General features: G+C 35.7%; 1 protein-coding gene across 2 annotated transcripts in view; it reads right to left on the reverse strand.

The window, feature by feature from the left end:
* LOC100867094 (uncharacterized) overlaps positions 1-23612 on the reverse strand; it is a 405878-nt gene that overhangs the window by 256029 nt on the left and 126237 nt on the right. For both annotated transcript variants that reach the window (XM_012487799.3, XM_086903945.1), the window contains exon 3: positions 2581-2640. In XM_012487799.3, the coding sequence (XP_012343253.2) occupies positions 2581-2640 (60 nt within the window). The remainder of the gene's footprint in view (positions 1-2580; positions 2641-23612) is intronic.

Raw genomic sequence — 23612 nt, forward strand, 5'->3', positions numbered from 1 at the left:
TTGTTTCCAAAAAAAAAAAAAAAAATAATAAGTACAGAAGAAAATAATTATTTAAATAATTTTCATTGGATATTTATACAAAATTGAAATAAAATAAAATAAATTTCTCCCTACAAGTGCGAATAACATCCTATTTTAACATATCTAAAATTCATTTCTTCATATCGAAATTTTCTTCAATTAATCACCTTCTACAAAATTTATCAATCAAACTTTAACAACCGAACATCCAATAAACTATTCCTAAACTATTAATAAACTTACGATCCTGGCTATCACAAACTTCGTACCATTATCCAAACCACAAATCGTCATTGACAAGACAATGTCGAAGTTCTCGTTCAATTATTCGAGGATCGAGTTAAAGAAGGATCGTCGCGATTTCGCAACAAATATCCCCCGCGAAAAGAAGAAGAAGAAAAAAAGAAAAAAGGAAAACTCAGTCACTCCTCGAGGATGCTGCCGAGCACGCCGTTTATCCGGAATCGTGAATTAAATATTCATCGGAATCGATTCGAGCCGAGGCAGAAGACCCCTCCCCTCCCCTTTGGTCCATGGGAATTGTGATACGTTTCAGGGAACGCGCGTTCCTCCCCAATCCAACATGCATCTAACATTCATGAATTTATCCGATCCGCTGAACTTTTATCGCGACGAGGGTGAAGAACGCTTACTGGCGGGAAATTTCCATCGTTGCATTGGTTGTTTAATGATACCCCCGTTTCAGAGGGGTATCAACGCGAAACTCGAGCTCCGTGATCGAAGGTAGGATCGGTTTCCAACTTATTATTCCGTAGTGGAATTTTAGAGGGGGTCCGAAGAGGATTCTTATTGAAAGATTTTCCACACCTGGCTTTCTAGAATTCGCTTCCCCGGAAGGAGAAATTTTGTTTCTTCGACGACGAGTTGATTACAGTGATATAATCGGAACAGTTTATGCGTTTAAATTTATGTGTTTGCATTTATGTTAGTTTGATGAACTATTATAGATGATTAAATTTAATATTTATTATCGTAAATCGTAATAATCGTTAAATTAATTCTGATTTCTTTCAGGAACAAACAATTGGAAATTTCCAACACGAGTCACGAGGAGGATCGAGTTAACGGTCAATCGTAGAAAAATATTTACCTAAGAAATGACTGTGATCGTGGTTTCTCGAACGATCGAGTATTTTCAATGTTTACCAATTATGAAAGAAAATAACGAAATTTAGGATCGATGTAACGAATTCGTCAGTCGGAATTTGGTGAAATAACACCAGGTGTTTCGATTTAGATTAGTTTTTGCCTCGCACACGCGTTCTTGCAAACTGTAACAATATTTATTTTTACACACGCGTGAATCGTGGCATGAGAGGATGTGGTATTACGTAAACGATGGAAAAAATTCGGTCAATAAAGTACACAAGAGAAGCAAATTTAAATGGAAGATCGAATCTTACTCGCCAGAAAATTCATCGAATCGAAACAATTAAATAAAATTTACAAATTTTTCGCATCGAATAGAAAATGTCTAATTTTCAAGATAAATCTTTAAATAGCTCGAAATAATTTTTTCCACGCCTATATTTATTAAATAATAATACACTTGTGAAGTGAAAAGATTGAATGGAGTGTCAATCCAAAAATAAATTAAAAATTCTAAATTTTTCGTCTTTAGCAAAATAAAAAAATATCATGAAAAATATGAAACTTCTTCTTCTTCCACGAGTTCAAGCAACAGCTTTCTCTACACACTCACTATTAAGGACCCGTCGTATTCTGCATGATTCTGCAATTACGAAAAATTTATGCAAGGCGTAAAGGCGACTTCGTGCGTTAAGATGGCCGCAGAAAGGATCTCTGGGTTGAATGTCTTGCTTGCCACGGCAGTTACTTTTAATTAGAGCGCTAGAACGCTCTATCTTTGAGCGTTTAAAAGAGGGGAAAGCAGAACACCGACTTAGCAGCAATTTTTACCCATTAAGAGTCTCGCGAGACCAAGAAGAATAAGACCGAAATTTTCTTGCACAGACTTTCCCTATTCTATTATTCTATTTCTTTTACACTTCTATTCTACCATTTCCTTCCCTTCGTAATTATTCAAATATTCGATTCGCAATTATTCTCACAATTATCGTGGATTTTCCTTCTCCTGGGAAGAAAAATATTTTCTTGAATTTTATCATCATTAATAGATTTATTAACGAAGAACACAAGACTATTTTTATTATGATGATATCGAGGAATATTTGTTTAAAAATATAAGCAATGATTATCTGCCTATTATTTATTTTTTTTAGTTTTTATAATTTCCCTAATTAATCGGGTATTAATTATCGTTTAACGATAAACAATTATTTCGATATCGATGCAATCTAAAATATTTTAATAAAATATTAATATTCATATTTTATAACCATATCAAAATAGGAAATAAATTGAAATATTTTATCACTTGGGCCAATTACTGACAATTAAAAATCTTTAATATCGAGCGATATTTTAATTAGCACACAGTTCAATTTGTTAGTAACGACACACAGGATATTGTTAAAGAATTGATTACCATCGATTTAATCATTCGTTTGTACTCACCCTTCGACTGTTACCATCTTTTGGGTTCAGGTCCGAGGCCACAGTGCCGAAAATGGTTGGCTGTAACAGAAAACACGTTTTTTGTCGATTATTTATATATCATTTCAAACAAATCACAATCACAATCAAAATGCAATTGATTTATTAATTTATATAAAAACATTTTCATATAATTCGATTTTCTCTTCCGTCGAATCGAAAATTTTAAGTTTCACGATTTCAAGTTTCATTCATATCATATAGTCGTTTTATAAGTAACGCTAATGGCGAAAATCGAGTAATTAGAGATATAGAAATTAATAGAATTAATAGAAAGTAGAATAAAAAATTTCTAAAAAAATTAACATATTTTAACAATAATTTAAAACTACAACATGCAAAAGTAAATAAAAATATTTCTTTCTAATTTATTTTTTTACGAATAATTATAAAAATTAAAACGTAGATGACATAAACTTTGACGTTGAAAATTTATTTCAAAATGATTTCAGCTTTATTTCTTCATAAAATATTGAAAAAGTAATTAAACTACTACTCAAATATTAATAACCGGTTATCGAATAATAATAAATCAGATCAACCTATTTCATATAATATAACGGCTTCCCAATGTTATAAATATCGTTAAAAATATAATCTTTCACAATTTTACTATTTTTCCATATGGACAATTATTATTAATCACCTTTTAAAATATCCATCGACGAAATCCACGGCAGAGAATCGAATCGATTCAAGCTGCGTTTACATTAAACTTCGATCTAATACATCAAGTAAAAAAATAATAAAAAAAAAAAAAAAAAAAAAAAGGAAAACGAATCGTAATATTGGAATCTGATCGAAAGACCAGAAATCATTGTCTCTCGGCCAGAAATTCGCGCAGGCGGTCAACCAAAAGTTGAGCCAATGTAAGCACAGTTTTCAGAGGGGAGCGGAGAAGAATCAGCGGCGATCGATCGTCGCAAAAATCGGCAATTACACCTTTCAGCTTTTAACCGGCGGAATATCGCGGTTTTTTCAATCGAACCTCTGTCAATTCTGGAATGGGAAGGGATGATTTCCCACGTGAAATCGTGCGGATGTTCGGGAAAACTGCCGAAACGCGGCAGTAAAAGCTGCCGCCTCGTAAATCTGCGGAATGCCATCCAGTCCATGGCTGCAGTCCACCCATTAACTGCCACCCCCCCCCCTTCTAACCGAGGAAATGCATTCTCGCCTGGTTGTATTGGTCGGGGAAGTAAGAGGGATCCTCTTTCTGGGGATGTATGAAAATAAAGAATAAAGAAAAAGAAAAAAAATATATATATATACAGCAAAGGGGTGAGGAGGAATAAGAGTGTCTAGAAATTATAGCCCGGGTATAGTTTATGCGGAAAAAAGAGGCGGAGACTTGGTGATTTAGCGACGCAATCTCGCTTAATTCGACCCCTTCCTCCGGTACAAATGGAGGATGCTGGAGTAACAACTGTGCCGTTCCATTATCTGCACGATTGTTTGCGGCCCCGTTTGTTGGTTTAATTCATTGTGGCGAGTCTCGGATTCGTGTGATAGATTTTTTTGCTCCAATATGAAATTCGTGGAACGGAGTTGAACAGGTTTTCGTGAAGAGGTTCTCTTCGTGTCTTGTTAATTTTTCTGGTGAGCTTTGAATTTATAGATTTAGATTTTTCGCTCGAATATCAAATTTAAGAGAGCTCGAATGTTGGATAAGATATGTTATAACGTTGATTGAAATCAATTATAATATTTATCGATACGATATTTCGGTTAGAAGATATCCATATCGATTAAACGAAACACGAAACTGTTCGATTCGTAGAGCTCGAAATTCTTCGACAAATACACGACAATTCTGTACACATTGGTCGTATATTATATCTCGTATCGATATCGAATCTTCCAAATGAATCAACGAATGAATCGATGTCAAAAAAAAAAAAAAACGAACGAGATAAAATGAACGCCACTCGAAAAATCGATAATTTCGTAGCAGAATAGATCAAAGGATTGTTAGAAAAGGACAGTGTTACGCGAGCGCTTGGAAAAATTGTATTCTGTTGCATTAATCTCTTTGACGATGAATAGGAAATTGACGATCTCAATCTATTTACGTTTTCCGATGTAACAGGAACAATGGATATATACAAATATATTTGATATGAATTAATTATTAGACACGGTAATTATCCATTGTCATCGACATTATACCTTCGTGTCCCGATTCTCTACCATATTATTTTGTCATTCAATAATAAATCACACGTAAATGCGTATCGTAAATTCCCCAATGGTTTAGAATAACACATCACCGGTAATAATCCCGGTAATTCTATTGTCTCCAATCTCAAATCAGATCATGTCGGTTGCGAATCGTTTGGATCAATAATATACAGCCATTAATCGACCCATTGAATTGAATTTTCAATTCTTAATCTAATTTCCACTTTTCTCTCCTTCTAATTACGTCCTTAACGTTAATAAAATTCAATTCATCTCAGAAATTTCTTCAATCCTTGAAATAATTCTTTTTGAAAGAATATTTGAAAAGATACCTAAATTTGATCCATGTCTGATGCAATCAAATATAACAATGCCAAATATAAGGAAGCCAATATCTGAATGAATATTTTTTTTTCGAAAAAAAAAAAAAACATTTTTCACAGTTCACCCGTATAACAACGAATATCGGCACGCAATATAAAAAATAATCATTATCCTGTTTGGCGCAACGTCGAAAAAAAGAAAAAAAGGAGGACAGCACAATATCAAGCAAACAATTCGAGGCGAATCAATATTACGTGTCACATGGTTAAATATAACACCGCGTGAATCGAGTTTTCCGTTATTACGTACACGTTATAGCAACTATTTGAAAAATTAATTAAATCTCCGCGGTACGCGCTTAGTATTATTTATCCCGATGTTTATACAAATTTCAAAACGTGTAGCTTCTCGGCGCTTCGAATGGGCAGCTGTATGTTTCTGTATTATTATATACGAAATATGAAACCGTGCCTCTATGATACGTGCACGTTCGATGCGATCGGTAAATCAGTGAAATTAAAAAGGACTGGCAACTGTGACTGTTGTGTTTTTTTTTTTTTTAGAATGAAACTTTCTTTTTCACGAGTCAAATTTATTCTTCTTTCGTTTATTTATTTCTTTTCCTTTTTTTTTCTGAATCCGAACAAAAAAAAAAGAAAGACGAACGGGCTCCTGTTCGTTTATGAAAGCTTCGAACGTAATTCGTGATAATATAGGTTGGAGAAAAATCGATGTGAAAACATGGAGAACATAAAAACTCACTCAGAGTAATTGTTATCAATGTGGATGTACAATAGGAAAAAAAGACGATTGGATAGAGGAGAAGTATTTGGAAAATGATGCGAAGGGAGGCAGGATTGATGAAAATTTGTGCGAATTTTCGAGGATATTTTTATATAATAGAGGATATGTGTCGAGAAAGAAGATTATATGATATAACTTTTTAAATCTAGAATTATTGTTATTATTATTATTCAAGAGGGAGAGAAGTTAATATCTCTTGATAGATAAATTTCTCCCTAATTTTGTTAACACAATTAACATACTATATCCATAGAGAAATTATAAAAATATCCACTATGAAATTTCCTGTTTCATCGTTGTCGTCAGTAAAAATTTTCAAACGTAAGAAATTATAAAATTTTCCTCCATCCAGAGATACCAGTTTCTTCCGGTTCGTCCGCGATATCAAGCCAAGATTCTTGACGGCACTTCGTAATTTATGACGTAACAGGGTCAGGTACGACACGTCGAAGGAGAAAAACAAGTCGAACATCCGCAACACGGAATCCGCGCTGAATCGTTCCCTTCTTATCTTTATCCGCTTCGGTGGATCGGTCAACAATCGCGTCCCTAATTCGAAAAAGCGACGAGGAAAAGGCTGTTCGACGAGGCTATTCTCGCGAAAAATTTTTTCACAATTTTCTCTCCGCCTTGTTGTTCTTCAATGAATTAATTTCTTCTTTTTTTTTTGTTTCCTTTCATTATGCAAGCTAAATTTTTCTTATGATTGATTTTACTTCTTAAAAATTTTCCTGCCTATAATATCTCGTGATTAAATTACATATTATTATTGTTGTTGTTATTGTAAATAAATGTTTGTTTAATTATTCATTTAATTTATCATCTCTTATCATTAAGATGAAATTCTACTATCAATAAACTATACTTTCTTTGTCATTAATTTTAAATGATGAAAGTTATATATACAAATTTTTTGATCGAAAATTGAAAAAAATCTAAAAAATAAATAAATTAATGGAATAAGAGTTTTTTTTTTTTTGTTACTTTCGATCTCTTTCTACTCTTTTTCTTATACTTCTTCTTCGACATCTTAGAAATTTCGATCCATTTATTTTTGGAAATATAAGAAAAGAAATATTAGGTTTCTGTCGAAACGATATCAAAAAATTTACGTGTACGTACAATCGTATAAAACACGTAAGAGATAGTTTCGTTATCAATGTCGTGCCAATTCCGCGGATTTCCCTTTGTTCCGCGTTGAAAACCGCGTACAATGGAAACCTGCTCGTTGACAAAAACACACAGGAAACAAATGAAAACAAATAATCGAAAATCCGTGGGAAAATTTTATTCGGCTGAGAAATGTGCATCGCCATTTTTTTTAAAAACAAAAAAAAAAAATGTTAACCAAATGAACGCTTCTCGTGGAAGGAACAATGGAAAGTGGCTTTTTTCAAACTTCATCCGCCTCGAAAATGATTGACATGAGCGAATATAAGTAAAAGTGTATATAAATTTTCACCGAAAAATATTAGAGAAGCAAATATAATAGAATGAAAATTTCCAGCAGAAATCATGGAAATCTTCTTCTATTGAAAATTATTTTAAAAAGAATCTACAATTTAACAAAATTAAATATTTCACCAAACCTATTATTATTTCTTAATGTAAAATTTAAAAAATCAAGATTGAATTTAATTCAATCTTTAGTGATTGTACATTGATGAAATTTATTAAAATTGGTTTCAAGATTTAAAAAAATGATCGAGCGACACACGATTCTCTAAAATTTGAGCACTAAGTGGTTCTTTGAAACTGCTACCCCGTCCAACGATTGATTGTAAATCTTTCAGCTCGTTAAGTTATTCCGTGTTCCCATTGCAAGAAGCTCTCAAGCGGGTGATTAACAAACTCCTTTGAGAGTCCAGTAACCGATGTCCGTCTTATTTACAGAGTACTCCAAAGGTACTGGAGATGTTCCGGGAAAAACTGTGACACGATGATCGAAAATCAGTTCGAATCAGTCTTGGATCGTAAGTGAAAAATCGATCGTTTAAACATTCGAAGAAGGCTTTTCGCACGAAAAGAATAAAAGAAATTTGGATTTAAAATATCTTCATATTGTGGAAATTGGAAATTTAATTATCGAAATTTGCAGCAAATGATTGAATTTTTATTCTCGAAGATCATGGAATTTTTGAGAACGAATTTCTTAGAAACGTGTGGATTAAAGACAGATATTGTAAAAGAAAAAAAAAAAAAAAAAGAATTTGAGTGATTCAGGAATCCTAAAACTCTTTTCTTCATTTTTCGAGTAAATGGAGAGATTTAGAAAATTTTAAATCAAATTTCCCTAAAAGTAAAAATTTCATAATGAATCAATCAATGTTCTCTTCTAATCAAAATGAAAAACATATTACACGTTCATATTTGTTTTACGATATAAAAAAAGGTCTAGCTAGTGGAACATAAAATATAGGTAAAAATGTAAGAATATGATGTAAGGAGAAAACTGATAAAAGACGTTGGCAAAGCTGAGGAAGAATTTCGCGGAACCGCTGAATCATGGCGGAAAGTTTGAAGAAAGGATATAAGACTTAACGAGACAAAAAGGGATACAGAAGGTAGAGGGAGCTACAAACGTGAGAAAAATGAAAATCCGATACTCGTGCACCGCTTCGTGATCTTGACGATCGAAGGAATAAAATTCTAACAGTTGCAAGATATAAAGAAAGAGAGATTTAGATAAAGAATAATTACATTTATATTTTTAATAAGAATACGAATACTCGAATGAGCAAATGTATAATAACTCTATAAGAATCTCATTTCGATAAATGTTTAATAAAAGTAAAATTTATAAATAAATTTTTCCACTTTAAAAAGATCGAATTAAAATTTACTCGAATCGTTTCACCGCTTATCGATCATTATTTGCCAAAAAAATGAAGAACGTTGTTAAAAGTAATCCACTCGCAATCAAGTTCCCAATATCGAAGTCGATTATCGCGAGCAGTTCGTCCAATTAAGGGACCATGAACACGCGAACAGCCGACGTGGAAACGATCGATAATCGTGAGCGTGAAAAATCCATCTTCGAAGTTTGCGAGGGAAGCCTGTAAACGTTACAAAAATTGGATTTGAAGGGAGACAAAAAAACTTCATGGACGATCGATGAGCGATGTAAAAAACTTACTGTTGAAATTTCTCCAAGAAACATGCAGATTGGGCGATCCACCAAAAGAGAGAGAAGAGAAGAGAGAAAAAATAAAAGAAAATGACAATGAAAAGAAGAAAGGAGACGATCCACCAGAGTTGCAAAAGTGTTTGAGTGAAACTAAAAAAAAAGAAAAGAAAAGAAAAGAAAAGAGAGAAAATAAAGAAAATAACGGTGGAAAGAAACAAAACAAACGAGAAAAGAAAAGAGAAGAAGAGGAGAGGAAAAGGATCTGGAAACAAACGTTGGTCCGTTGCGGTGAGTGGTGTCGCCACCAGAATTTCCGAAGGAGCTATCAGGACACTCGGAGAATAACGATGATTCGAACGCAGTTAGGGAGTGATTTCGTAGGCATCCTCCAAACGGACCTCATTACGAGGGCAAAATGTTGGAGAACAATCGTGAAACGATCGAGATGATCGGGAACAATCGTGCTCCTCGTGGAAATAACAAGAAGCAACGATCGAGTGACTTCTTTAATTTATGGTGGCACGATTCGATCGAACAGTTTGAAATTGCGAGTTTATCATTCTGTCACGTAATTTTATTTTATACATATATTTATAATAAATAAAAGTGGAAAAGTTTCGTGAAACAAAGAGGAAAATCTATTTATTTTCAATCTCTAAGGAAATCATCAGGATTATTTCTCTTTGATTTGTGTTTGACGATAGAGATTTAAATTTAATTTTTTAACGAGAAAAAGAAAAAAAGAAGATCGAACAAATAAGAAATAGAAATAACCACTTGTAAAATAATCAGAATTTTCAGTCTTGTTCCAATTCGAATGACGTTCCGTCGGACGAATAAACATGCAATTAAATAGCAACGTTTTAAAATAATTCAATTTTACAGGGAAGAACGAGATAATTGAACTGTGCGAATTCGATTAACATTATTTTCCTTCCGAAAAAAACGTAATATCGAGAGGCGAGAAAAAAAAAACGAATTTCTTTTTTTCCTTTTTTTTTTTTTTTTTATATTCACCGTGTAATAAAATTTATCATGTTTTTCGCGAAAGTACGCTCTACGTGACGCGGTAATAAATTTACAAAACAAATTTCCGCCGGTCAAGAGACAAACAAATTTTTGATACTCGCGAATCCAACGATCCTTGCAAAATGGATGTTCTATCTCCGCCGGATCCCCGATATCGCGAATATTCTTTCTTTCTTTCTTTTTTGTCACGAAACAGTAGCATTCATATAATAAGAATAAAAAAATATGTATAAATTAACGATGTTGTCGTATCGGATTACGAGCAAGATAGAGCGTAATTTCGAAACGAGAACGATAACAATAAACGAGATTCACAACTGATTAAGTAATAAAATTTCACACGACAGAACGAAGTTGAACCAAGTCGATAATTTTACTCGGCCGGAATAATAATATGTCTAGTGAAAATTAACATTTTGTTAATACCGCAACTTTTGCTACATGATGCAAATTACCTCGTGTTACGGCTTCCCGTTGTGTACATTTGCGATCTTTAATAATGAAGGGGAAAAACAGGGAGAGAGAGGAGGGGCACGCGCATTATATTTTCTGTTTCATCAAACGGAAACGTGGTTTTAATTAATCCCTGACAAGCGTTGTTTCGAAAACCGGGCGAAAGTTGAACGAAAAACGCAGGTAGCGAAAGATAAGTATATATTCGAAATTATTGAAATTGAACGAGCACGCGTATATCGGGAATAAATTTAACTTGAAACGAGAATGAATGATACAAAATATCGAGACGATGAAATTTTCGATGAAATTAATAAATATAAATAAGATTCTTCTCTTGCTTTTTACCGTACGATTAAATCAACGATCGTTTCACTGGTTATTTGAATATTCAAAAATAGTTCGAGGGAAAAAGAGGAGAAGTAAAACCGATTTAATAATTGTTTGAAAATTAAACATTTCGACTGAAATTAAAATATTTTCTAGAATAATTCGAGCGGCGACGTTCCGTCGACTCTGATAGGCAGAATAAACATGACAAATATCGAGGCGAATATATACGACGATTTTCATTTAGGGAAAAATTATGAGAAAAATTTTTCAAATTAGCCCCAATTTCATCAAGCGAAACGTAGAGTCGCGTCGAACAAACGTTTTTCCCGTGGATAAAATTATAAGCAGACTGGAGAAAAATTTCCAAACTTGTTTTAAAATTCTCATCGATCGGTCGAAATTCGAAGTAAAAATTCCAAAACACGTCAAAAATCGCAAGAACGCATGCGCTCCTGGCTCACGAGCTTAATTGTAGCCTTTTCAAGCCTAAACTCGTATTCCTTCCATGCTTCTTCCTTCTTCACGCGTTTCTCCCCCTTTTTTTTTTTTTTAACCCTTTCATTTTACTCACGAGCTCACGATTCTTCTCTCGTTCTCGTCTCGAGCAAGGAGATGTAAAAGCGGACGACCGTCAAGGAAGAAGCACGGTGAAAAATAAAACGTTGTCCTGGCAGGATAAGCCACGAGAAGAATCGTCTCTAAAGTGGAAATCCCTGGGCACGGCAATAAATCCAACTGAAGCGCTCAAAATTTGTCCCAGATGTTGCGCGACTTCTTTTTCTCTCTTTCTCTCTCTTTCTCTCGCGTGCTTTTTTTCAAAAGTTTCAAAGGTATCTTGCGCCCTCGAAACTGAGATCCAAGTTAGTTATCACCTCTATTCGTACCTCACAACTTTATCCTTTTTTCCCACAATCAAATATTTTTACTATTTTCGAAAGTTAGGAGAATTTACTAACACCTAATTGCAAATCTATTTACAGTAGATCAATGTGGCAGTAATAAATTAAATTTTATTAATCATAAAAATCTTTACTACTTTATCTTTAAACTTTTCTAAACTAATTGAGATTAAAATAAAATAAATCTTTTTTCTAGTCCTAACATCAAGGTTTTCCCAAGTTGGTTATATTGCGCAGTTTCATTCGCGTGCATATCCTAGGAATCCTTTGTCAATTGTAACATCCTTTCGTTTCCATTCGTGGAAAAAGTTGCAAAGGAAATTCGTCGAAATTTCTCTTTTTCCTGTGAAAAAAAAAAGTCCTTCAAACGAAATTTCGATCTGCAATAACCACAAAGAGTCTGTTTCCAAATGGGAGAGGGAAGAGGGGAGGGGCGAAGAATACGTTTCCGTCGAAATCGTGGTCGATTTACCAAAAGCAATCAAAGGGAGGAAAGAAGAGACAGAGTCGGAGAGGGAAAAAGAAGAAAGGAGAGGAAGAAAAATCCTTTTAAAACTACTGCGTAATGTAGAAAGGGCCGACGATATTTATCTGGAAAGCTATTTTCGTAATTCTGCGCACGATTTACAATACGAGAATCCATCGAGCTCGCGAAGAAATCGTAAAATGTTACGACTTTGCGCTGTATGTTTATTAGACATCTCTTTACACCTCGTACCTCATCTCGTTCGATTATACGACGAAAATTTACGAAGAAACAGGAGGAGCTTGCATGAATGGAGTTGTTATAATGTAATAAAAAAAAAAAAATGAAAACGAAAAGTAAAAATTAATTTATTGTGCGAAGAGATGTATGTAAATGAGTAATCTATTAACTGATGATGTTGATAATTCTATATATTTTTATAATTATACGATCTTTGACGAATGTTAGGAGAGAAAGAAAAGGAAGAAGAAATAGAACGAATTCGCACAATGCTTTTTCAACTGAAATTGGATATAATAGAAAGTAGCAAGTTCAAAAGATTAATGGAAATTAACGTGTTCAAGGATGTAAGCTATTGATTAACGATCATGAAAGATTTAATGGTAATAATTTTGTCGGATAGAGAATGTACTTTTAATTAATTCCGCATAATTTATATTTTACTTTGACTTGACTAATTTGATATTTACATATATATATACATATATATTTCTGATATTATTCGTGTTGATATTAAATTAAATTAATTTAACGTTAATATAAATTACATTTATAGATTATTCGATATTAATTAAGGTCGATAGGAGAACGAAATCAATTCTAATAAATCAATTTCGATCGATGTCATCCTCGATAAATTCTATCTACCTTTTCATATAAAAATTATATGAAACAAAAATGAAAGAATAAATAGAATCTCGATATCTACAAAATATTTATAAAAATATCAAACCAATATAGACCAATTAAGTGTCTCTAATTTCTACAATTTGTACGAAACGACTGCAAAATATCAATTTAACGTATAATATAGAAGGAGGAGTGGATCCTCCGATCCACACGATGAACACGATGCATGGAGGCAAGCATGGAGCACCTCGAGAGCCCATATTTCGTGGCTCGTTTGATTTGCCAACCCCGTTGGGCATCGTGGAACGACGCGATAAATCTCCATGAGCCGGACGGATGTCCATTGTCGCGGCGATCGTGACGAGATTTTGGCGTCGACGCCAATATTTCGGCCAGACGCGATTCCTGCATTGTTCGCCACGTCGTCTATTAATTATTAAAGTGATAACACTGATGCAGTGCGGTGATCCCTTGTTTCAGTATCGGTTTCCTAGCGCAATCCCTCCCTCCCCTCTCCCTCTCCACCCACCTTATTTGGGGCGCTACGACTTGGAATCGATCGAGAGGATTCTCTTGCTCGAGGATTTTGGACGGTTTTTAAATGGATGGAAAATCATTAGATCGATCGAGGAAATTTCTCGGAGGGAAATTTTATTACGAAACGAAATATGAATCGAGTAAAAAGGAAAGAGATTTTTAAATGTTACGATAATAATTAATTTATGGTCAAGTATGGTATAACTTTTACGTAATTGTCGAGTTAATTTAGTAACTGATTGTACCATTGAAATAGAATATTGTGCAGTGTGTATGGTTCGAAGATGTATATCGTTAGACAGAAGTTTTTACTACACGCTTCCAACGGAAGGCAAAAATTAGAGTGCAATGATTTATCCAAAAACTTACATTTCTATTAATTTTTAAGTTTTAAAATGTCAACGGAGTAAAGTTTCGTGATAATTTACGATCTTCTCCTTTTAATATTCCTTTTTTTTTTTTTATTTCTCTACAATTTCGAGAAACGCTCGTTTTTCCAGCACTCGTTGTATTTTCTGAACGTGTCACGCAACGATGTGCTTGTCAGTGAAATCAATCTTCCGCGCAATGAATATTTTCCCTCCGCATACTGTTGGATTTATTTATTTCCCGGCGCAACAAGAGTTCCGATCGCAAATTCCATTCCGTTCCATAGTCACCGTAAATGTACACATAATACGGTGCGTAGCTTTGCATAAGGCAACGGTTCTCCACCTCTTCCCGTTTTACGAGCACCGCGATATTTCACCGAAAATAGATCGCATTGTGAGATCCAAGCTTTATATTACGGCCGGTATATTAGTCAAACACACTCGACAAAGCGCAGATAGCATTCCGTATCGAACAGAATTTTACCTTCAACTTGCTTGAAATAAGACGGACGAAGCGAGCTCTCGTATTCGTGCAACTTCCCTTTCCCTATTTGTGTTTTATGAAACGTTAACATGTACTCCTATTATTATATTCTTTTTAAACATCGTACTAATTTTCATCTTTGCTTCTTTATTTCAAAGTATATTTCGTAGTAATTTAAAATTGTAGCAGAAAAAAGATAAATAAAACTTCAAATTTATAGAACAATTTTTCGAAATTCTAGATAGAATTCTACATTTCAATTAAGGAAGAAAGGTATATCCAAACATCATTTTTGTCATCCTTCAGAAATGCTAGATTCAATAATTTTGTAATTTTCATTTTTCCTTTGTCGTATTACCTTTCCACCATCCTCTCTTTTGCCAATTTCATAGCAATTTTATTTGACTTGATTAAGTGGTTGACTTCGAAGAAAATGGTGAAACTTCTCGAATCTTTTTTTTTTTAATTAAGAAAATATTAGGAACGTGATTTCAACAATTACACGTGCTACCCTCAAAATTCGACACCACGAGTCCCACGAGTTGTTAAACCGTTAATGCGGTCCGATCGATTTACTTTCCCCTCCGTTCCTCTCCTCTCGTACAAATAAGGCTTACACGTATGCGCGTGACGCGGCAATTTAGAATTCATCCCGCGCGGCCTGTGATGTCGGGCACGGTCGACTAAATTCGAGCGCTACAAAGTCGACAATCGATCGATTCGACGTTCCGCTCGCACGCCTCCAAATAGAGCAGTTTTAATCGCCTTTGGCTTCGCCGTTACTGCTTTCACCGTTTTTTTTCTTTTTTTCATCGATGTAACAGAAAATCTTGGAGGCAAACGGTCAATCAGAAGGCTCGCATAAAGAACGATTAGGACGAGTCGATGCAGGTTTCCTTGCGAGATTGTATCGTGTATACGGATAATACTATTTTCTTCTTTTTCTTTTTCTCTTTGTTTGTTTTTTTTCTTTTTTTTAATAAATTTACGATCGAAAGGAATATTGAATTATAACGGAATTATATAGGATATATGGATTGAAAGTTTCACAGTGACACGGAGAAATCGTTGTACGTGAAATTTTTCTAAATGAAATTGAATAGATTCAGTAAGAGATGAATATGTGAGAAAGGCGTATGTAATTTATGTTTTTAAGCTGAAATATACATGCATGTATACATCGCTTAAATCGATTTAAAATAGATCGATAAATTTAAACGGAAATGCGAGCAAGATTTATTATCGCTTGCTTTTTACATTGTGTTTATTCTCGTGTGGTTATATTTTTATTATAATTGGATAATCTAACGTTAAGAGGAAATATTTCAATTTCTCGGCTTTTAATCGCGATTTATTAATTTTACAGTCGTAGTTTTCCGACCAAAATCGGAACGAAAGATTTAAAAAATCTTGAGATCCTCATTGAATATGATCAAAGTTGTTGTCTGATTTCGATCCACGTCCATAAATATGGCTCTGTGAAAGATTCTCCATCTTTCCTTCTATTTAAACGCGCCATTTAACCAATTTATACTATACACACCTCTTCAATTACGTCCTTACAAATAACCTCGTTTCGAATCGTTTCGATTACACGTTGATTTTACATAATTTTATTATACATTTTTTTCCATTCATATATATAGAAACAATTAAAATCACGATACCCTAATATCGTTATTGGACATTAATTAAAAAATTTCAACTCGAGAGTTACCCAGAAACCTGAGAATTTACCACTCGTCGTTTATTACGCAACCTGGCCCCCTTTTCCACGAAATCCAAATCCAAAATCTCGAATCGAAAACGATCCCTGGCAAAAACGTTAAAATTTTCTGGATCACGATCATCGGAACGAGGCTCGCAAGAAAGAAGCGAAGATCCTCTAAATCAGCGGGTCGAGGGAGGAAAAATCGTTAGCCGTGGTCCCGGGAGGAAAGTCGTGAGGATCTGTCTGGCAAACAGAAGTTGGGCGGCCGTATTATTCGCAGAAAACGGGGCGAGAACGGGATTGGAAGAGGAAACGGATACGTCAGCAATGGCGGAAAGTATCGAACAAATCGCCGTTTTATGCCGTATTCGCGGATATAAATAAAACCGGTCCACGGGATCGAAGTTCGAAGTATCGTAAAGACACGATATCCCTTCTCGACGGAATACGTCTCTTTCGTGGGTACGACGAAAGTATTCGAACAATTTACAATTTTTGATGAACGGAATATATACGTTAAAGGAACTTGTTTAAGGTAATAAGAGGTAGGAGGAAAATCTCAAGATTATGTCAGCAAAATTTGTGCAATAGTTTTAATAGATTTATTATAAACACGCAGAGTAGTAGATTAGAAAAGTATTCGAACACTTCATATATGCAATATTATTTAATATTAATATATTTTATTGGACCATCTTTGCTGCTAATAATTTGTCGATATTCCATAGTATGAGCCAGTGATTTCGTAAAATTACAATCGATGGAATTCCATATCTCTATAATTTTTTCTTTAAGCATTTGCTTTTTGAAGATATTTGAAATTTATTTAATTTTTTGCCCACTTCAATCCATTTTTGGAATTTATATCTGAAGTCTGCGGTAGGGTATTTGACGTTGTATACGATCCATTTTTTCACGATCTCTGCTGTATATTTAGGATCGTTGAAAATAAAACTCCTTCAACAATCTCAATTTTTTATGAGTACTATCTTTGAGATTGTTCTGTATAATATCTAGAGATTTGTATTTATTCCTATGTCAATAAATACTATAATTATTTCTATTTTCTATCTTTTCCACCGCTCTTTTAATCTCGCGACGCAGAGATTCATGTGTTTATGGAATTTTTTCGTTGAACGATTTGTTTGAAATGGAGGAGGAGAGACGATGACACGATTGTGACAATTAGATACCTTGAGAATATTTTTAAATTTTTGCGAATAAAAATAATAAAATTGGACACGTTGACCGGTGAGAGAATTTGAGAATCTGGAATACGTTTTTTAAATTTTAATAATTGAAAATAATTGATTCGAGTTTGAAGGTTATAAGAGAATATTTTCCAGGAATTAAACGAATCAAACAAACGATTCGATTGAAACGCACGATTTCTCTCGATGTTACGTAATTTCGCATGTTCAGTTACAGCAAAGACATATATCATTTCAGGCCACGTTATGCATTGGATTCGATGCTAGTATTCTTAGCCAGTCTATAAATACGCGGAGTTGAGTTCGCTACCAGCAATGTAACGAGGTTTCAACGATATCTGCGAGTATTCTATTTGAAGTCGAGGAGCAGCAGATCCAGACGGACCCGATTTGAGAAATAGAACGCGCGACCCTGAACGAGTGAACTGTTTCAGAAACAAGTATAAGAATATATTTGGTGAAATTCCATCGATGAACGAATACGAATTATCGATTAATAACAATCATAGACCAAACACTATTACAATACAATCATACAGTAAAACGTGAATTATGTAAATCAGAAGAAATTACTGGAAATCAATGCATTTCCGAACACTTTTTCACCTTTCATTCGAATAATCGATCACCGGCCTCGAAATTCAAAAAAAATCTCGAATCAAAATTCCAACAAATATCCACCCATCTCCCAACAACTTCGAGTAAATTTGAATATAAATTCCAATGTATGGTGGGACACAATTGCACAATAATTGATGAATAAAATCAATTGCTTTTTTCGAAAACAAAAATTCCATTCCCCTCAAAAAGGAAAGGGGAACCCATCTTCCCATCTCCCTCTCCCCTCCCTCCCCCCCCCTTTCTCCACGATCGCAAACCGTGCGATAATAATCGCATCTAGCATTTGCCCAGGCCTGTAATTACCGCGAACAAACGATCGATATCCATAATGCAGGCCATAATATCGCGTCATTACGTGATTACGATAATGGAGCAAGACGTGGAGGATAGCGTAACCTCGTGACGCGTCCCATATCCGACCGCCATACGCCACGGGGATTCCATCGGTGTTGAGAAACGAGCAACTTCTCCAGCAACCTCTCGAGATCCATTCGAGGTTGGATGCTCGCGAGCATGCTCTCGTGAAATTAACCAAGCCTCCTGGACTGGTTGTTTAACGGGCGGAGATTAATCGCGTGTCTGAGTCGCGGCAAAAGTTCGGGACACGACATGGAAACGTTATGCTGTAAATATCGTCCCGTGACAACATGATAATGGAGGCGGAAAACGCGGAGAAGTTGCGTTTCAGAGTCAACTTGTTTGCGCTTTTTCTTCTTCTTCTTTATTCAATTAATTGAATCTGAATGATGTTATTTAGAAATCGTTGAAAGGGTATCACTGTTTGCGATTGTATTTCTTGAATTGAATTTTGCAGGATGATTTTTGGATTAAATTGCGGAAGGAGTCGACGTTTCTTTGTGGAATGATTGTTTTTTTCTTTTTTTTTTTTTTTTTCGGTTTGTCAGTGAAGGAATAGGATATTTATATTACGTGGAACGGTTTCATAATGAATAGTCGAGTACGTGTGTGAGTGGGACAGGATCGAGAAGTTACGGGTTAATTATTAAGGGATAGAAATGGTGAGAGAGTTTAAAAGTTTGAAAGATGTTTCATGACGTGGAAATTAAAAGTACGAGCTTGAAGGATATAATAATTATCCTTGTCAGATTTCAATCACGAGATTCGTAACTTTAAAAACGAGATAATTAACGAAATTACTTCTTGAAAATTCAATATTGATTTTCTTGCGCTCGTAAGAGGCAAAATTACCATATCTCTACGACTTGCACGCGCAATTATATTATTCGCAATTGGATCAAAATTGCTACAACAATGATGAGCGTAATAACGATTACTATCGTACGCTTTTGCAAATTTCTCGACTCGATGTGTTAATTATTCTTCATATCTCGCGGCAATTTCTCGATCATTAATTCACTTTGATCGAATCGTTGCTTATCGAATGTATATTATACACGCGATTCGTTCGAATAAATAATCGCCATAATTCTTTTGAACCGCTTTCGAATCGCTATTCTTTCGCTCAGACTCATTGTTATCATTGGAAACAACATTACCGCGGTGTACTGTTACGCTTGTTAAATAATATTTAAGCGTATGGGAAACGTGCATTAATTAGTGCGTAGATTAAATATGCTTCATTAAGGATGGCGCTGATTTTGCCTAATTATCCGTGAACATTTGCACCTTCCTGCTCTCCAGCAGCAACTGGTCTCCATATCGCATACCCCCCGCTAACATGTTTCGACGTTATTACGATAACGACTCTGCCAACATGCATAATATTATAATCCGTTAGACTCGTTACACCCCTAACAATTCGGACAACGAGAATAATCGTTGTTTACGCCCCATCTACTTTATACTTTGTACATTTCAAGAATAACAAGAAAATCGTGGAAATTTTCCAGAAAACCACCAAACAGTTTCTAATTCCTTTAAAAAAAAAAAAAAAAAAGAAAGAAAAAAGAAAAAAGGAAAGCTTACCTCTCAAATCAAGAAACAAAAGATTCAACGAATCGTGGGTGCCCATATATAACCAAACCCATCCGCGCAAATCGCTCGAAATTTCACAGAAACGAAACGTTTCCAAAAGGATGAAAAAAAAAAAAAAAAAAGGAAAAATTCCCTTACCCATTTGAAACAATATCGACAACGTAACGATCCTTCACCCCGGTATCATCTCGGTTCTCGTCAGTTTTCAATGATCACGATTCGAAACGATTCGGTCTCGCCTCGAAAAAAACATAACGATCCTCTTTCGCGGCTCGCCAGGATTCCCTTTCGCCGCGAGGGGGGATTAATCGCTCTTTGATGCGTCGTCGCTTTTTCCCCAACCTGTAATCCGCACTTTGTCCAACCAAATTTTCCCTATTTTTTTTTTTTTCCTTTTTTCTTTCCTTCCTCTTTTTTTCTTTCTCTCTCTCTCTCTCTCTCTCTCTCTCTCTCTCTCTCTCTCTCTCTTCTTTATCTTTCCATCTCTCGTACTCTCGTTCACCTGATGCCCAACCGCAGCCGATTGCCACCACGGCGCGTAACGAGGGCGCAGACCACGCGTAAACGCGGGCCGCGGTCCGCCTCGAGTGTTGAATGCGCTCTCGTGGCCGAGATCGAATGCAGTTTCCCTGTCCTCGCGGGGATCGAGGTCGTTAACAGGCCGATTCGTTTCGATTCGATCCTATTCTACTGAAATCGGGAACGATTCGCCACTAGGGAGAATTCTTACTCGTGGTTATCGATCGATGGTATGGCAGGGGGTGAAGTATAGGGTATTAATTCGTTTCGTATACCAGTTGTTGGTATTTCTGGGGGAAATTTCACCAAGAAATTTGCCGATTTAAATTACGTCGAATCGAAGGAACAATGTTTTCGTCGTTTCGTCGAGAATTCTTTACGATAATAATTCTCAAAGATGTAAGATTATCACACGTATATCCGTGATTATCGATGAAAAAATTCAATTTACCCTTGATCGGTAATCGGTACTATCATCATCATTGGTGGTAACGAAACGAATGTTCGCCTCACGGTCAATGCCGGAAATATATGGTCAAGCCGAACTAACTGTGGCGATTCATGAACACCGAATATATTCTGGGACAAAAGGTGGTACAGTGAAAGGGAAGCGATGAATCGCGCGGGGACCGAGCGTTGAATATCGGCCACCGTCGGAACGTAAGTTGTGCCTTTGTTCCATCTGCGGATACTGGGCCGGATGAAACAATCGGCTCGCGTCTTAATTACGCGGCCCATAATTTAACGGTGTCGGCGAATGGTATTCGCGAAATGCTCGCGTGCCAACGGATGGATCACAGTTGATGCAAGTCGAATACGAACGACGATTACCGCAAACAATGCTGACGATATCGAGCGATATGCCCGCTCCCCCTCCCCATCCCTCTTGTACAAGAGGTTGCCGCCACTTGCTGGTCGCAAATGGCCGCCCTCGACTCGCCGCTCTTTGACTCCAAACGTGGAAATAATTTCTCGTTAATGGTTCACAAGGATTCGATGCCAATTTTCGTTTCTGTTTCGGTAATTCGTGGAAATTCGATCGATGCCTGTTTTCCCCTCTGTTTTCAGGTATTTCCAGCTTTGCTTTTGTGTCAAAAGATACGCGTGCATCCGTATTTTTTTCACCCCTGTCGAGGGAATTTTAATTATTTCTTTCTTTCGAATTATTGGGAATTTGAACTTTCGAGGATTCGTGTGTGTGCGTGTGTGTGATATTTATTATAATCGTCGACGAAATTTGAGAAATACGTGGCCATTCTTTCGATAAGGATCGGTAAATTATTAATGTTTCGTAAAGTACCTCTATAAAATTTATTCCACGTTAAAAACAGTTTAATTTTATGCATGAATTTCTCGTTCTAGTATCAAAAGACACGATGAAAATGTTTCATTTGAAATTAACACAGACTCGAATCGAAGTTTATTCTAAAATTAAGTTCCATGTTTACACGGTGCCGTGCAATGTTTTACAATAATTGCATGTATTATAAATGTACAATGTGATACACGATACCCATGTTGCTGACTATAATATGAAACGAGAGAAATTCAAATCTAGGGCAGATACTTGTACTAAAATTTTGCACCCCTTGGGATACACTATTTACATAGTCATTACTACAACCTATTAATTTTTTAATAGTCTTCATATAACGTACTCTCTCCAAACAAACAAATACACGCAAACTGTAAATAACGAATAAATGATATATTGGTTAAAAGATATTTAATCATTCATGTTCACAATTGATTAAAATCAACAATCTCTCGTTTATTATACACATCGAAAAATAAAAACATTTTTTTAAATCTATGTTCGTCACACATTGTAAAACTTACCCACAAAACGTATCCAACCACGCAAGTAAGGAAGGCGATCATAATTCCGTAAACTGTCGGCAAAGTTTCCTCGCTGGACTCCCCTTTCTCCATGTTATTAGTTCGCCTCAAACTTCAAAATCACGAATTCTCGTCCCCTCGCGACGCGATCACCATCGAATACGAAATTTCGTTCAAATTACTACAGAGAAATATATCTATAATTATGCGCAACGTTTATTAACCGCAAACGAAACTTCAAGGCTTGATTTCACCTCCTCAAACGGGCTACACGCCCCATTATATTCGTACAAATTATAATTTCCATTCAAATTGCATAAGTGTACTACGAGATAAAAGATAAAAAATTTTGAAATCGAGAAAGAATCGTGTACGAAACAACTATTATTATGTTAAAAATCGAATGATATGCTGTTGCAGAGCCATCTTAACGCAATAATAATAGGGGTGGAAGGGAAAGGCGCGATACGATCTTTCGTAAGGCGGGTTTTAAACCAATCGTAAAAACGAACCCGCCTCCGGCTACACGGCCAGTTTCCGTAAAAATCCCCAAGTGCTCAACGCAAATCCTTCTTATCGAGAGAAAGGAAACTTTCATCTCCAACAAATAGCGACACGAATCCCCGTTGTCCAGCAACAGTAAATCGATAAATCTGGCTGCTCTGCAGCTATTTGCCGGAAAAGCGTTCGACCAGGAAACACGAGAAGCGAGTAGAAGAGAGGAGGAGGGGAGGCATGGAGAAGAGAGGGAAGAGGAGCCATTGAAGAAGGAGAGGGATGGAGTGGATGAGAGAGAGAAAAGGAAAGGAATCTAGTTGGCTTTCGAGAAGGAAGGAGGAAGATTTATGATGGTCACTTTATCGAGAGCAACCCCATACTCGATCATTTACGAGCTTCGAAGAACGAAGAATTTTCTTTTTCGTGCAAGCTACGTCATTCCAACGTGTTTCCCCTTTCCTCGTTCACGGTCGAGAAAGTGAGCCGGCATAAACGTGACCTTGATAGAGGCCTCTCGATAAACTCGTATCGATATAGGGGCGATTGGAGAGAGGAGGTGGACGAGAGAAGGTTGGACAGGTATTAATGATTCTTTTATCGCGTGGAAAATTTGATTCGCCGTGAGACACCGTAGTTTTTCAATGTTCCACGCTCAAAGGGAGAGAGTTATGGTTTTACTGTTTTTTCCCCCAATCTTTAAAGTAATGGATTTCATTTTTATAGCCATATCGGGGGTGATGTTATCGTGATATACGATCGA

The sequence above is a fragment of the Apis florea genome, unplaced genomic scaffold (genome assembly GCF_048593485.1).
Source record: "Apis florea isolate Af1SG1 unplaced genomic scaffold, ASM4859348v1 contig_2293_pilon, whole genome shotgun sequence".
Lineage (NCBI taxonomy): Eukaryota > Metazoa > Arthropoda > Insecta > Hymenoptera > Apidae > Apis > Apis florea.